The sequence below is a fragment of the Microtus ochrogaster genome, chromosome 24 (assembly GCF_000317375.1).
Source record: "Microtus ochrogaster isolate Prairie Vole_2 chromosome 24, MicOch1.0, whole genome shotgun sequence".
Taxonomy (NCBI): Eukaryota; Metazoa; Chordata; class Mammalia; order Rodentia; family Cricetidae; genus Microtus; species Microtus ochrogaster.
Window position 1 is genome coordinate 8,543,003 of NC_022024.1, and position 15,285 is coordinate 8,558,287.

Below are 15,285 nucleotides of genomic sequence, written 5' to 3' on the forward strand. Positions count from 1 at the left end.
CGCAGACTAGGGATGCGGGCAGTGACTCGAGATGGGGATGCAGACTAGGGATGTGGGCAGTGACGAGATGGGGACCAGACTAGGGATGCGGGCAGTGACGAGATGGGGACGCAGACTAGGGATGCGGACAGTGACTTGCCCAGCACGGGTTTGAGCTCCAACACTGCACAACAACATCTCATTATGTTGCCCAGTCTGACCCTGCACTTCTAGGATCCAGTGATCCTCCTGCCTCAGCCTTCCAAATCAGGAAACACAAGTGCACAGTCACTATGCCCAGCACTGGTGAGAATACCCAAGTGAGTAACCAGAGAAACCACACTTCAAACGCGAACATCCTTTAAAACACAACTCTGTGTTGGCACACATCTATAATTTAATCCCAGCACTTGGGAGCTGGAAGGAAGATTAGGAGCTCAAAGTCATCTTTAGCTTCATAACAAGTTCAAGACCAGCCTGAGTTATAGGAGACCTTATACTTAAAACAAAAAACAAAAAGAACAAAAGAAAAAACCCAGGTCCAGAGAACTGGCAACCACTGCATGGACCACCCAGGAAGTCTGGTGTTACCCAGGCCCACCTGGCTACAATCAGCCTGAGTCACAGGGCACCCACTGTGTGCCTTGGGTCTCACACCGCGGTGAATATGAGTCACACTAAAGTGAACGTGTGTCTGTCCACGCAACCTAAAACTCAAGCTCGTGCTGTAAGCCCGGACTGGGGTCCCTTCTGGGCTGCCTGGTAACTCACCAGAGGGAAACAAAGGGAAAGGGGAGAGGCACCCTCACAAGTTCTCTAGGCTTTTCAGAACGTATATGGGAACCTACAAGATGATGCCGACACAAAGGGAACAGTACTATTCAGCAAGGAACACCCCACGAAAACACCACTGCAAACCCAGAGTCTACTGTCGTGGGCAGGCTGTTGGAGCTCTAACTAGCAACTTAGTTACAGGCAAGCTTCTTGCCAGGAGTATGAACCTGCAGATTGAGCATAGAAACATGTAAGAGCGAGACAGCCTCCTGAACCGGTGAAGGAAGGTTTTTTTTTTTTAAAAAAAAAAAAAAAAAAAGAGGCCAAAGAGTAAGACACACCTGGCCTCAACAGCAGCACCCAAAGCAGTTTCTGAGGACTGTCAGGAAGTGGCCAGTTCCTTGTCATTGTGGCTTACCGTAGGGAACAAACAACCTATATTTTAAACAAAAGGAAGCAAAAGACCATAACTAACCCTAAACAAATACCAAAAGGAGGCTCAGCAAAAAAATAAACAAAAAAAAAAAAAAAAGGGCATTCACACAGCAAATAACTTGGTGGAGACCAGCAATCAGAGCATGCCTTTACCTTTGATCCCAGCACTGGGAGGTTAAGGAGGATACACAGCGAGATCCTGTCTCAAAGAAACAAAAACAAACAACAGCCTCTCAAACCAAACCAAAGACAACAAAAGTAAAACACGTGTGGAGCGAGCTATAGATCATACTGAAAAATGCACACGAGCAGATAGTATTCTGAGCAAATGACTAGCTTTGAGTGTGAAATTAGGGAAGAAGAGTCTGGAAATTAGTGAGAGAGACATTCTGCTCAAAAAGTTACCAGATGGAGAGGAAGTCAAAGCCATAGACTCAAACCTCAGGACCAAGGGGGGAAGTTACAAGAAAAGCTACGAAGCCAGCAGGATGGCTGCCGACACACAGACAGGTCACTAGGAAACAGGCGAAGATGACGACAGTTAAAGACAAAGACGTGCTTGTGCTCCCCCTCCTTCTGCTCCTGATTTGGACCTTGAGATTTCTGTCCAGTGCTCCAATTTGGGTCTCTGTCTCTGTCTCCTTTCATCGCCTGATGAAGGTTAATATTCAGGGGGGAGCACGAGCAAGGAACTCAGGACCGCGAGGGGTACACCCACACATTGAGACAATGGGGATGTTCTTTCGGGAATTCACCAAGGCCAGCTGGCCTGAGTCTGAAAAAGCATGGGATAAAACCGGACTTGCTGAACATAGCGGATAATGAGGACTACTGAGAACTCAAGAACAATGGCAATGGGTTTTTGATCCTACTGCACGTGCTGGCTTTGGGGGGGCCTGGGCAGTTTGGATGCTCAACTTACTAAACCTGGATGGAGGTGGGCGGTCCTTGGACTTCCCACAGGTCTGGGAACCCTGATGGCTCTTCAAGCTGATGGGGGAGAGGGACTTGATCGGGGGAGAGGGAGGGAAATGGGAAGCGGTGGCGGGGAGGAGGCAGAAATCCTCAATAAATAAGTAAATTAAAAAAAAAAAAAGACAAAGACGTGTGTAAAGGAGCCGGGCAGCGGCACACACCTTTAATCCCTGCACTTGGGAGGCAGAAGCAGACCACGATCTCTGTGAGCTCAAGGCCAGCCTGGTCTACAGAGCAAGTTCCAGGACAGTTAGAGCTGTTACACAGAGAAATCCTGTCTTGGAAAAAAAAAAAGAAGAAGAAGATGTGTAAAGGGGACAAGGGACTCTTGTTTGCTTGTTTTGGGACAGTGCCTCACAGGGGAGCCCTGGCTACCAGTGATCCTCCTGCCTCTGCCTCCTAAGTGCTGGAATAACAGGAAACTCTTATAGACAAGGAAGTTTACCCATCTTTTCTTGGGAGAAATGCAAAATAAAGCCACTGTAAGAAAGAATTCTTTATCTGATGCATAACCAACGATTAGCCAAGTTCCGAAAGTTTAAAAATACAGCAGGCTGGCAGGGCTGTGCCGACAGACACTGGCGCGCACACACACTGAGGAGAGCAGTGTTCCCAAGCAGGGTAATTTGGCAACACATATCCAAACCACACACGTCTACTTCCAGGAATATAATCTGCATATACTCTATAGGTACGTGAAGACGGCACACCACAGCAGGTCTGTGTTAATAAAGGAGTGAAGACAGCCTGCATATCCATCCATAGGGAATGTCCAGATACGTGGTGGTGCAGATGTGTACCAGAAAAACAGCATCTGTATAAGAGAAGAGGGCTTCTGCCCTATCCATGTGGGAAGAGTCACTGATATATGCCTATAAGCGTATATATGTGGGCTGGCAGGATGGCTCAGTGGGGGCAGGTTCTCGCTGCGCATGCCTGATGACTTGAATTTGATCCCTGGAATGAACAGATTTCCAAAAGTCCCCTAACTTCCACACTTACACCGTGGCACACATGTGTGCACACTCACACACGCGCCTCCTGATAAATAAAAAGGTTTAAAAATATTCATTTTTATTTTACGTGTATGTTTTTGACTGCATTTTTACATGTGTGCCACATGAGTGCCCAGTGCCTGTGGAGGCCAGGAGAGGGTGTCGGTCTCGCTGAACTTGGAGTCACAGGTGGTTGTGAGCTTCTGTGTGGGAGCTGAGATCAAATCTCAGGCCCCTGCAAAAGCAGTAAAGCTCTTAACCACTGAGCCTCGAGAAAATGGACAAGGGCCAACTCCTAAGAGCTGCCCTCCGACACCCACATGCAAGCATATGCTAAATTAATCAATTAATTGGTTTTTAAAAACCAGGCGTGCTCCTCGGGAGAGCTTATGAAGTTAACAGACATTGATGCCAAAACAAAATAAGGACGAAACGAAAAAAAGAAAATTAAGGACCAATTTACTCATGAAAATTACATAAAAGTCAATTAAAATAGTAGAGACTGAGTAGGCATTGGCTAAAACATAGCACGGCGTGAGATGAAAGCGTGTGCCCGTGAAGCAGGGCCCGCAAGGGGCACATGATCCAGGCCCAAGCAGCTGGGGTCAATCCCCGGGGATCCAGAGAGCAGCAGGAGTTGTCCTCTGATCTCCGTGTGTGGCACACACAATAAATAAAATGTAGAGCCAGGCGGTGGTGGCGCACATCTTTAATCCCAGCACTCGGGAGGCAGAGGGAGGTGGATCTCTGTGAGTTTGAGACCAGCCTGGTCTACAGAGTGAGGTGAGTTCCAGGACAGCCAGAGTTTACACAGAGAAACTCTATCAAAAAAAAAAAAAAAAAAAAAGGAAAGACTATCTTTGGACCAGGAGAGTGTTTGCAAACTTGCTATCTGTCAAGAGGCCAATCTGCTAACAGACAAGGAAGCCACAGAACGCAACAGTCAAACCAGATGACTTGGTTAAAAATGGGCAACGAGTCTAAGCAGCATCCCTGAACTAAAGGAAAAGGAAAAAGGGACAACAGACCAAACTGACTACTTCATGAAAGAAAACATAAAACGGCCAACAAGTATTTTTTTTAATGTTCATCATTTCTAGTTATCAGGGAAATGCAAACTGGAACCACAGCAAGATATCCCCTCGCTCTGAACGGAACAGTTTTAACAGAAGAAAAGAACCACGCCTGTGGTCCCACTGTGCGGCAGACAACACGGGCAGCAGCAATGCCCTGCATCTGCTTCCGTTCTTTTATTCTGAGACAGAGTTTCACTGCGTGGTCGCGTGTCTACTGCTAGCTTCCTCGCTCAGACGTAAATACCCCAAGGAAGAGGAGAAAATCCTCACTAGCTAAATATCCCGCAGAGGAGTCTGCAAAGGACTCGAGAGCTCTGCAGCACGAAAACTTTAAAATGACCAACAAAGGGGCTAATGAAACAAGGGGACAGTCCTCGAAAGATAAGGACTAAATGACCAGGGACCGTGGAAAACACCAACCCCAGCAGCCTTCGAGGCTGCAAACAAAGCACTAAGCCTCCATCTAACCCTACGCGCAATGGTGGCCATAAAGAAGCAAGCGCCTCCAGATGCTGCAAAGATGTCGACACTAGTGGGAATGAAGTCAGGATGGAGGCTCCTCAAACACTAAAAACATGCCGTGAGCCTCAGAACTCAGGAGGCAAAGACAGGCAGATCTGTGTGAGTTCGAGGCCAGCCTGGTCTACAGAGGGAGTTCTGGGCCAGTCAGACCCCATCACAATAAACAAAACATGTAAGTAAAAAACATGTTCACCAATGAGCCTGCTGGGCCTGACCAGGACTCTAAGGCCGCACACCAAGAGACATTTGCAGACCAGTGTTTGCTTCAGGTCTATCCACAACAGCTAAGTCTGGGTGTCAAAAAGGCCAGAGGAATAGATTAAGACAAATATGGTTTATACACACACAATCAAAATACTTGTTCAGCTATGTCTTTGTCATTGTCCTATTGCTGTGAGATACCGTGACCAAGGAAATTCTCACTACAAAAAGTATTTAGCTGGGGGCTTCTTCACAGCCTCGGAGGCTTAGTCCGCCATGGTGGGGCGCTGCTGGAGCAGTGGTAGGAGCTTTAGACTCCTGGTCCACAGGCAGCCAGACCTCGGGCCTCAAAGCCCATCCCCACTTCCTCTAACAAGGCCACTCCTCTGAATTCTTCTAATCCTTTCAAATAGTTTTACTCCCCGGTGACTAAGCACCCAAATACATGAGCCTTTGGAGCCATTCTCCCCCACTACCCCAGACAGGGTTTCTCTGTGTAGACCAGGCTGGCCTCGACCTCAGAGATCTGCGTGCTGCTGCCTCCTGGATTACAGGCACATGCAGCCACCAAAGCCCAGCTGGCTACTCTTATTCAAACAACCCCAAACTGTTTATAGGAAAATGCATTCAACTGAAAGTAATCGTATTAAGTCAGCCTCAAAAAGACAAATACCCATTCTTCTCATATCTGTAAATCTCGCACACATGTATACATGATACGAAGGGAGTCAAACTGTCAAAGCTGACTACAGAGAGAAAGGCAAGTGTGGAAGGAGAGGGAGGAGGAAGTGGAGGGAGGGAGCTTAAAGTATATTATGTGCTTACAATAATGGCTTTATGAACCTACCATGGGCAGTGAAGGTATCAATTTAAAAATTGACCCCACATCCTCCAGGCTGCCCTTGAACTCACAGATATCTGCAGTCTCTGCCTCCTGAGTGATGGGATTAAAGATGTGCACCACCATACCTTTAAGTGTCTTTAAACATGATTATGGCTGCACATTACTACAGAAATGTAACGAATAAACAAAGAGCTTTAGAATACAACTCAACTCACTATATAAAAAAAAAATCAGCCAGGTGATGGTGGCGCACGCCTTTAATCCCAGCACTCGGGAGCAGAGGCAGGCGGATCTCTGTGAGTTCGAGACCAGCCTGGTCTACAAGAGCTAGTTCCGGGACAGGCACCAAAGCAAAGCTAAAGAGAAACCCTGTCTCGAAAAAAACCAAAAAAAAAAAAAGAAAGTATAGTGGAGTCCAGTCCCTCGGGATTGGCAGCAGGAATGTGAAGAGGCAGCTGCCGCAGAATTAAACACCGAACAAACCGCACTCAGCCAGACTCTACTCCCAGGCAGAGACCAGATGAAACCCTGCAAACATCGCCAAGCAGCGTGTGTGCTCCCACTGGCTGCATCACTCACAGTAGCTCCAAGGTGGTAACACTTGGGTGTGTACCCAGCAACACATGAACAAGTACACACACGGGATAGCGGCAGAAGGCAGACCATGAAGCCATAAAAGGAACAGATCTCCCATAAATACTACGACATGTAAACAATACACTGGGGCAAATACCTTATAAACCTTCTTACATGCTGTGCTGAATAGTTTTATGTCAACTCAAGCTAAAGGAGGGGCACAATTGAGAAAATGCTTCCATAATATCAGGTTGTAGGCAAACCTGTAGGGCATTTTCTTAGTGATTGATGGCGGAGGGCCCAGACCATGGTAGGAGGTGCCATCCTGGGGCTGAGCAAGTCATGGTGAGCAAGCTCATAAGCACCCGCTCCATGGCCTCTGTATCAGCTCCTGCCTCCACGTTCCTGCCCTGCCTGGGTGCTGTTCTGACCTCTTTAGTGATAACAGGGCTGTGGAAGCATACGCCAAATGAACCCTGTCCTCCCCACCTTGCTTTTGGCCATGTGTTTCCTCACAGCACCGGTGAACCTAACTAAGACACGTGAGGTATCTGGGATAGGTATATCCATACAGAGAAAAGGAGAAGAAAGCTGGGGAGGGAGAAACGGGGAAGTGCTGCTTACAGAGAGGTACTTCTGTTCAGAACGATGAGAAGGTTCTGGAAACAATAACGAGCACACAACCTTGGGGATATACCCAGTGCCACCACGCTGTACACCTGAGTGTAAGATCGGTAACTTAGGCAGTATGACTTCTTTCCCACAATAAAAATAATATAAAATTAAAAGGATGTCTCTACATCCAAAAGGAAGGTCATGGAACAACGGGGCGATGGCTCTGACTCATTCATAAAACATATGCTCTGCTGGGCAGTGGTGGTGCAGGCCTTTAATCCCAGCACTCGGAGGCAGAGGCAGGTGGATCTCTGTGAGTTTGAGGCCAGCCTGGTCTATAAGAGCTAGTTCCAGAACAGGCTCCAAAGCTACAGAGAAACCCAGTCTCGAAAAAACAAAAATCCCTGCACATTGCCCAATGACCCACACTGCTGTAATGTGCATCAGAACATCAGAAGTAAGTGTGGTGGTGCACACCTTTAATCCCAGCACTCAGGAGGCAGAGTCAGGCAGATCTCTGTAAGTTCGAGGCCAGCCTGGTCTACAGAATGAGTTCCAGGACAGCTAGAACTGTTACAGCAAGAAACCCTGTCTCAAAAAAACAAGACAAAACAAAAAAAGATGTACTCAACACCATGGCCTTGTCCTTCCTGGTAATGCTTTCTGTGGCCACATTTTAGGAGAGTTTCCCTCCAGCCTTGCTCTCTCAAATGCTGCGATAGCTTCCTCAGATCTCTGTCGCAGGCTAGTGTCCTCAGTTTCTAAATGCTGGGATTCCAGGAGCCAACACGTCCAACTTTTAGCTCACTTTCCCAAGTCCATGCTTTCATCAGAGTATTTCATCCACACCCATGGCTTCTACAACCTCAGATGAGGATCAGTCCCTGGCTATGATTTCTGATCTCTAGATCTGCAGATCTTCCTTCCTTTGGAAATCCCCGCCCCCATCGGTGCCTGAAAGTCACTAAAAGTATGGAAAACCAAACCCACCACTCCCCTCTGCCACGCTTTCTCTCCGCCCATCACCTACCCAAGAATCAGTCTTAACTCTTATGCTGTTGCCTCTTCCCCCTAAAGCCCTCTCCAGAAGTTCACTCTTCACCGCGGGTCACCTTTATTTCTCATGTGGATTGCTGTATTACCTAACTCATCTCTCAATCACCGGCTACAAGCCAGAGTGAGTATGTCATCACCGTGTTTACAACCTGTCACCGCACCCCAATGTCTCGGGAGCATTGAGCCTTGTCCCAGGCTCAGCACAAGAACAAAGCCTCTAACAACCTGTACCCCGTCCCTAACAGCTGCCACCTCCATCTCCCACATAGCTCTTCCCTGAGCCTCAGAGCCTGGGTCACACCACTGCCTTTGACTCCAAAGCCTTCCTTCTACACTTGACTGCCCTTCCCACTGCCATGGCCTCCTCCTCTCTCCTGCCCCCTACACCTGCAGGTCAAAGGTCACTTTCTTAGTAGACCTTCCTTTTACCTTCCATCAGCTCCCCTGCCTGCTTTCCTGTGGAGTGAGCCTCACCTGGAATGGTACTCATCCTGCTTCACCGTGTTTTTGAACATCTGCCTCCCAAAGGCAAAGACTAAGACGCAGGCGCCTTTTTATCCCAAGGTGCAGGGTGTATGTTCAGTAGGTAGGGGAAGATGCTATACAGCCAAATGTTAGAATACAATGGGGTGTGGGAACAGATTTCACACATGGATGTGTCTCTCTGCATATGAGGCACTGAAGGAACAAGACTGACTTTCGGGGTGAGTCAACCAAGGTAACATTTGAGGCCAGGTATGGTGGCGCGCACTTTTAATCCCAGCATTTGAGAGGCAGAGGCAGGAAAATCCAGGATAGCCAGAGCTACATAGAGACCCTGTCTCTAAAATAAAATAAACAAAAAGCCAGGTGGTGGTGGCACATGCCTTTAATCCCAGTACTCAGGAGGCAGAGACAGATGGATCTCTGTGAATTTGAGGCCAGCCTGGTCTACAGAGTTCCAGGACTGGCTCCAAAGCTACAGAGAAACCCTTTCTCAGAAAAAAACAAAAACACAAAATGAGAGATCAGCTCAGGCAATGATACATGTTCTTGCTTGTGTTTGTTCGTTTTTGAGATAGGTTCTCATTCTGTAACCTAGAATGGCCTAGAACTCACTATGGAGGCCAGACTGGCCCCAAACATGGCAGTCATCCCTTGCCTTAGACTCCTAAGTGATGAGATTATAGGGCTGAGACATCCCATGGCCAGTTTATGATACTGACTTCGAACACTATAAAACACTTTTAAGTGTTTACCAGGGTGAAAGGGGACCTGTGTTAGTGTATCCACACAAGGTATCATTTGAGTATGACCTGAATGAAGGGACACAGAGAGCCATTCGAAGTGCGCTACACCATCCTTGGCAGAGGGACGGGCCACTGACAGAAACATGATGAGTATTTTTATCTCCAGCCTAGATTTCATTCCGAATCACAGAGCTAATTGCTGGCTGCGGATCACCAGGGGGAGGTCCGTTGACCTCCATACACACAAACCCAACCCCTCTTCCTGCAACCTGCTCCTTCACACTGCAGTAAATGACAGTCCATCGTCTGTAGCCACTGAAGCTCACACAGTCATAATCCATCATCCTTAACTCTGCCCCATGTCCAACCCAACAGCAAACCTCATTCTTTTACCATCAGGACGTGTCTAGCCATGGCGGAGGGCTGACGTAAGCAAAGCACAGTAATATACACGTATGAAAACGTCACGAGGGGCTGGAGAGACGGCTCGGTGGCTAAGAGAACATACTGCTCTTACAGAGGACCCAGATTCGGTTTCCAGGACCCACAATGTGGGGCTCACAACTGCCTGTAACTCCAGTCTCAGGAGATCTGACACCCTCACACAAACATGCACACAGACAAAACACCAACACACATTAAAAAAGCTTTAGAGCAGTTTCTTCTTTAAATATTTTTAAGTGTTATAATGAAACTCACTATTTTATATAAAAATAATTTTACAAGGGGCTGGAGAGATGGCTCAGTGGTTTAGAGCACCGTCTGCTCTTCCAGAGGTCCTGAGTTCAATTCCCAGCAACCACATGGTGGCTCACAACCATCTGTAATGAGGTCTGGTGCCCTCTTCTGGCTTGCAGGCATACATGGAGGCAGAATGTTGTATACATAATAAATAAATAAATATTTAAAAAAATAATTTTACAAAATAAAAAGTTAAAGAACAAAGTAAATCCAGAATTTGGCTGTTTCCTGTCACGTCCCAGTCCCACCCGGTCACTGGGGACACACTTGGATTTTCTTTGTGGAACAGGGGCTCTGAGGGTTTCCAGAACCAGGCAGAAGTGATTAGAGCTGGCTCACACCTCACACGCACCAATGGACAAAGTTCTGGCAACGTCGCAGGACGGTCCACGTCCTACCAACAGCTTGTTCCGGGCATGGAGGGTGTATTCACACACGGGGAACTGCTAACTGAACGCTTCTTCCCACCCTTGGGATTGGGTACAACTGACGGTGAGAATCCACTTTACACAAAGCTAGGGCTGGTAGAGGAGGCTCGTGGTTCTCCCCAGGTGTCTACGATTACAGAGACTGAGAGACTCTCTCTGCGTACATCTGCCAGCCGGCCCTCTCCTGCCTCCACTCAGCCACAAGGCAGGAGGTAAGGACCATTGGTTAGGAGGCTGTTGGCCAGGATGAAGGTGGGAATTCAGAGACCCAGCACAGAACTGAATTGGGGTTTTCTTCTGCGTGTTTGTTAGTTCATTAGTACGGTATTTTGCCACATAGTTCAACAGCCCTGAGCTCACAATGCCTCCACCTCAGACTCCAATTTACCGAGATGACAGGAATGTGCTACCATGCTCACAGAGATCCCCCTGCCTCTGTCTCCAGAGTGCTGGGACAAAAGGCATTGCCGCAATCATGCCCAGCCCTGAAGACAGTTTTTCTAGATCCTTAGAAGAGAGAACTGGACCTCGTTCCTCCTCACCCTCACTCTGTAGCAATGGTCCTCAGCCTTCCTAACGCTGAGACCCTTTAACACAGTTCCTCGTGTTGTGGTGATCCCCCCAACCATAAAATTTTTTTTGGGGGGGGGGCGGTTTTGAGACAGGGTTTCTCTGTGGTTTTGGAGCCTGTCCTGGAATTAGCTCCTGTAGACCAGGCTGATCTCGAACTCACAGAGATCCACCTGCCTCTGCCTCCCAAGTGCTGGGATTAAAGGCGTGCGCCACCACCGCCTGGCCATAAAATTATTTTTGTTGATATTTCGTAACTGTAACTTTGTCGCGGTTATGACTGTAACAAAAATATCTGATCTGCGACCCTGTGAAAAGGGCCATTCAGCCTTTAAAGGGGGTCTCGACCCTCAGGTTGAGAACCCCTGCCTTCCCGGCTTCATTCAAACTCATTGCTTGTGTTAGCATCTGTCTTCCCCTACACCAGGCCTTCCACCCAAGCGGGAGCTTCCTGTTTGCAACCGCTTCACCAGAAGAGTAGAGACCAATGCCTCAAGGCTCCAACCGGAGGGCGGAAAGTCAAAGGCAGACGCATTAATAACAGCTCAGGTGAAGTCGGGAGAGACGCTGGGCAGATCGCACATGGCTGGGAATACTGAGGGTAGCGTATGGGATACGTGGCGTTAAATTACCTCTAGAAATCCAGACAATGGCGCCCAGCCGCCAGCTAGATCTGCCCTCCTCCCAGAGACTGTTATTTGGGGACCATTTAACATTTAATCCTTCCTTCTTTGGAGACTCACCCGAACTTCGGCTTCTCTGGGCCTCCCGTTGAGATCGCACTTGGACCCGTTGCCGTAGGTCTGGCTGTGGTAGCGCTTTAGGCGATGCTGCTTGGAGGCCTGGAGAAAACATCGGGCGGAACGGGGAGGGTGTGAGGAAAAGAAGTGAGGTAGAACAACGCCAGCCTCCCGCAGGAACCAGGGGTGCACAGCGATCTCGGTCCCAGGGCACTAGGTCTTGATGGGCACCAAGCCCCAGGAAACACACCAGCTAAATCTGACCCTCCCCTGTTGCGCGAGCTCGGCCCATCCCGACCCCTCACTCCTGTCACCTTGGCTGTTTCATCATCCCAGTTGAAGGCTGACTGGTAGTAGCCGAGATAGAGGACGTCACCTTTGACCTCTGAGTCTGTCAGAGAAGGCATATGGTAGAGCACACTGTCATTCTGAGGTCTAGAGGGAAGGACACTGGGGGGGAAGGGGGGAGGCTGCCTGTCACACCAGACAGGGACAGCAAAGGCCTGGGAGAAATGGGAGCCGACTCACCTTCCATATGGTACTGCTGGATATGGCGTCCATAACAGAATTCATACGTCCACCAGTCCTTGGTCTGACAATTGGAAAACACACAGTCAGGGGACATGAAAATCCTTCTTTTTGAAACCAGAGTCTCCTGGCTCCAAAATACAGAAAGTGTCATTCGCTCTCTTCTCCCTCTGGCCTCTCCTTCCTTCCCCAGACTCTGTGAGAAGGGACAGCTGTCTCCCTTTCATGGCTGCAGACACACATCCAAGTACAACCACTTCCCACATGGGTCCCTTCTGTTTCTTTCCTTTAGGTCAGGAGAGGAGTGAGACAGAACCAAGCTATGTGGTCTAGTCTGGAGTGACAGACATGAGCCACTCCCTTGCCCCCCATAAAGATAAGAAATCATGGTATCTTTGAAGCTCTCCGATGCAGACTCGGCAGGTTCAAGTACAGGCTCAAGAATTAATTGAACTTCAGATACAATGGGATCCTGAGATGGTGTCGTTCTAGGTAGGTCCTGCTCCCCAGTCCCACCTCCATCTCTCTTTATTCTCTTTGATCTTGGTTTAACCTGTTTTGAGATCATCTACCATAAGCCTTCCCTGCATTCAGCAAGGGGTCATCTGTGGATGCAAGAGGCTTTGCTCCCCCACCCCTCGTAAATAGAACTACAACACCAGTGGCCCCTTAATTCCCACAGGCCCCTAGGTCCCACTTCTTTCCTACCACTCCGGTTCAAGACTACATTCCACCCACCCCAGGTCTTTTACCTTCAACAGACAGGGCGCATCTCTCATGGGGCTCAACAATTCAGGAATCCCGGGCCCTTGGTAAGCAGGTGCCTCTTCCTCCCGCTCACGCTGGAAGTGAATAGCTCCGGCTGGCAGGCGGCACTCATAGCGCTGTTTATACTTCGAAGACACAATCACCACGTCTGACGCTTGGCTCTGGGAAAGAAGGGTCGGGAAGGGGGGCAGGGAGGCAGAGGCTGGGATCAAGAACAACGAGATCCCTCTTCAGACCCTGGGGAAGTGCCCAGTCAAAGAGAGAATAAGCCACAAGTCCTCTCCAGCTGGGCTCGGTGAGCGGAGGGAAGGGCGCTCTCACTTCCCCACCAGGGAGTCTGGGTGCTTTCACCGTGACAAGGGACCCGAGGGCCACAGCGGGAAGCCCCACCCCTGCCGGTGCCTGGTCCCCAGGGAATGGGTCTGCCCGCGATTCGCAGCAGGACGTAGGAACACCACCTACTCTGCTTCATCCCCTTAGTCTCCGGGAGGAGAAAGGGGCTCGCAGCTGCCCTTCCTCCTCTGCCTTGTGCCCCTTCCTCCTGCACAGCACCCTCGCCCCCATACCCCTCACCTGCCCTCCCATGACAGGCAACGGCAGGATCTGGATCCCATAACGCATCTCACTCAGCTCCTCCAAATTCAGGCTCCCGACACCCCCCGTCAGACGCGCAGGTAACAGGATTCCCAGCAATAGCAATCCCAGCAGCCTGGACAGCAGCGTTTCCGTCGCCATCTTTCGTTCCGTCTTAGCTAGAGATATTCCTTCCGCCCCAAAGCTGGCAGCGGCCTCACCCTCTCATTAGCGCCCCAACCTCTCATTGGCTGCCCGGCCCATCTCTCTTATGTAACCTATCCTCATTTGTAAACGTGGCGCCAAAGCCTCCAGGGAGGCGGATCACCATGGTTAGTAAAAAAATCAATCGCTGCTCATGATTGGCCATGAATAACAACCAATCATCAACGAGATCAAACCCCCGCCCCCTCGCTCTTTATTCCCAAGAGGCGTGGTCTATGCCTGTGTTCTTTGCCGGTTGTCTCCGCTCCCGCCCAGCGTAGCGCTTCTGATTATTTTTTTCATGTATTTCTTGCAATGTATGACGCCCCCATCGGGCAGGGTATTGAGGCAGATGGTGGGGTCGGGGATATTTTTTTTTAAGTAACTTAATTCCATTTTCAAAACAATTACTATACAGAAGCTCAGCAGGGCAGAATGCTGGCTAGTTTTACCTCAGCCTGGCACAAGCTAGAGTCATAAGAGGAGTGTCTCAACTGAGAAAATGCCTCCACAGGATCTGGCTGTGGGCAAGCCTGGAGGGCATTTTCTTTCTGTCTTTTTAAAGATTTCGTTATTATGTATCCAGTGTTCTGTCTGCGTGTATGCCTACAGGCCAGAAGAGGGCACCAGATCTCATTACAGATGATTGTGAGTCACCATATGGATGCTGGGAATTGAACTCAGGCCTCTGGGAAGAGCAGTCAGTGCTCTTAACCACTGAGCCGTGTGTGTGTGTGTGTGTGTGTGTGTGTGTGTGTGTGTGTGTGTGTGTGCACATATATACTACTTTAGGGCAACCAAATAATCTGAATCAAAGCCTGAATTTGTCCTTCAATAAAATTATCTTAATGGGCTGAGTGTGATAGTGCATGCCTGGAATCTCAGCACTTGTGAAACAGAGGCAGAAGATCAATATTTCAGGGTCATCCTCCTCCATGCGATGAGTTCGAGGCTAGCCTGGCATATATGAGACCCTGTCTCAAATACACACAGATATGTTGGCAGCATGTGTGAAGCCCTGGATTCAATACCACCCCCACCCCCACACAGTATAAACCAAACATGCTGGTGTACAGCTGGATTCCAAGCAGTCACCATCGGCTACACAGAGTTCGGTCCAAGCCTGGAATACATGAGAACCCCATCTCAAAAGGAGAAGAAGAAATAATAGTGGAGTCAGGAGTTGGGAGCCTATAATTACAGGCTGAGGCAGAAAGACGGACAGTTGGAGGCCAGCCCAGCTTATATATAGCAAAATCCTGAAGAAAACGAAAAACAATCAAGGCAGGCATGGGTGAAGAGGGAGAGCAGAGGGGAGGGGAAAGATAAAGGGAACTCCAGTTAAAGTTGTCCAGACCGTGAGGGGAAAATCTGTGAGAACAAAGCGAAGGGAACGAGACTGGAATAGGGGTATTTTAGAAAGGCAAACTAGCCGGGCGATGGTGGCGCACGCCTT

At 49.0% G+C, this 15,285-nt stretch overlaps 1 protein-coding gene across 2 annotated transcripts in view; it reads right to left on the minus strand.

The window, feature by feature from the left end:
• Os9 (OS9, endoplasmic reticulum lectin) overlaps positions 1-13,852 on the minus strand; it is a 25,373-nt gene extending 11,521 nt beyond the window's left edge. Inside the window, exons 1-5 of one of the 2 annotated variants that reach the window (XM_005357963.2) lie at positions 13,626-13,852; positions 13,037-13,213; positions 12,285-12,348; positions 12,071-12,147; positions 11,760-11,858 (exon numbers count right to left, since the gene is read on the minus strand). In XM_005357963.2, the coding sequence (XP_005358020.1) occupies positions 11,760-11,858; positions 12,071-12,147; positions 12,285-12,348; positions 13,037-13,213; positions 13,626-13,787 (579 nt within the window). In that variant the 5' untranslated portion in view covers positions 13,788-13,852. The remainder of the gene's footprint in view (positions 1-11,759; positions 11,859-12,070; positions 12,148-12,284; positions 12,349-13,036; positions 13,214-13,625) is intronic. The other variant, XM_005357960.2, reaches the window with a different exon arrangement.
• Positions 13,853-15,285: the final 1,433 nt, after the last annotated feature.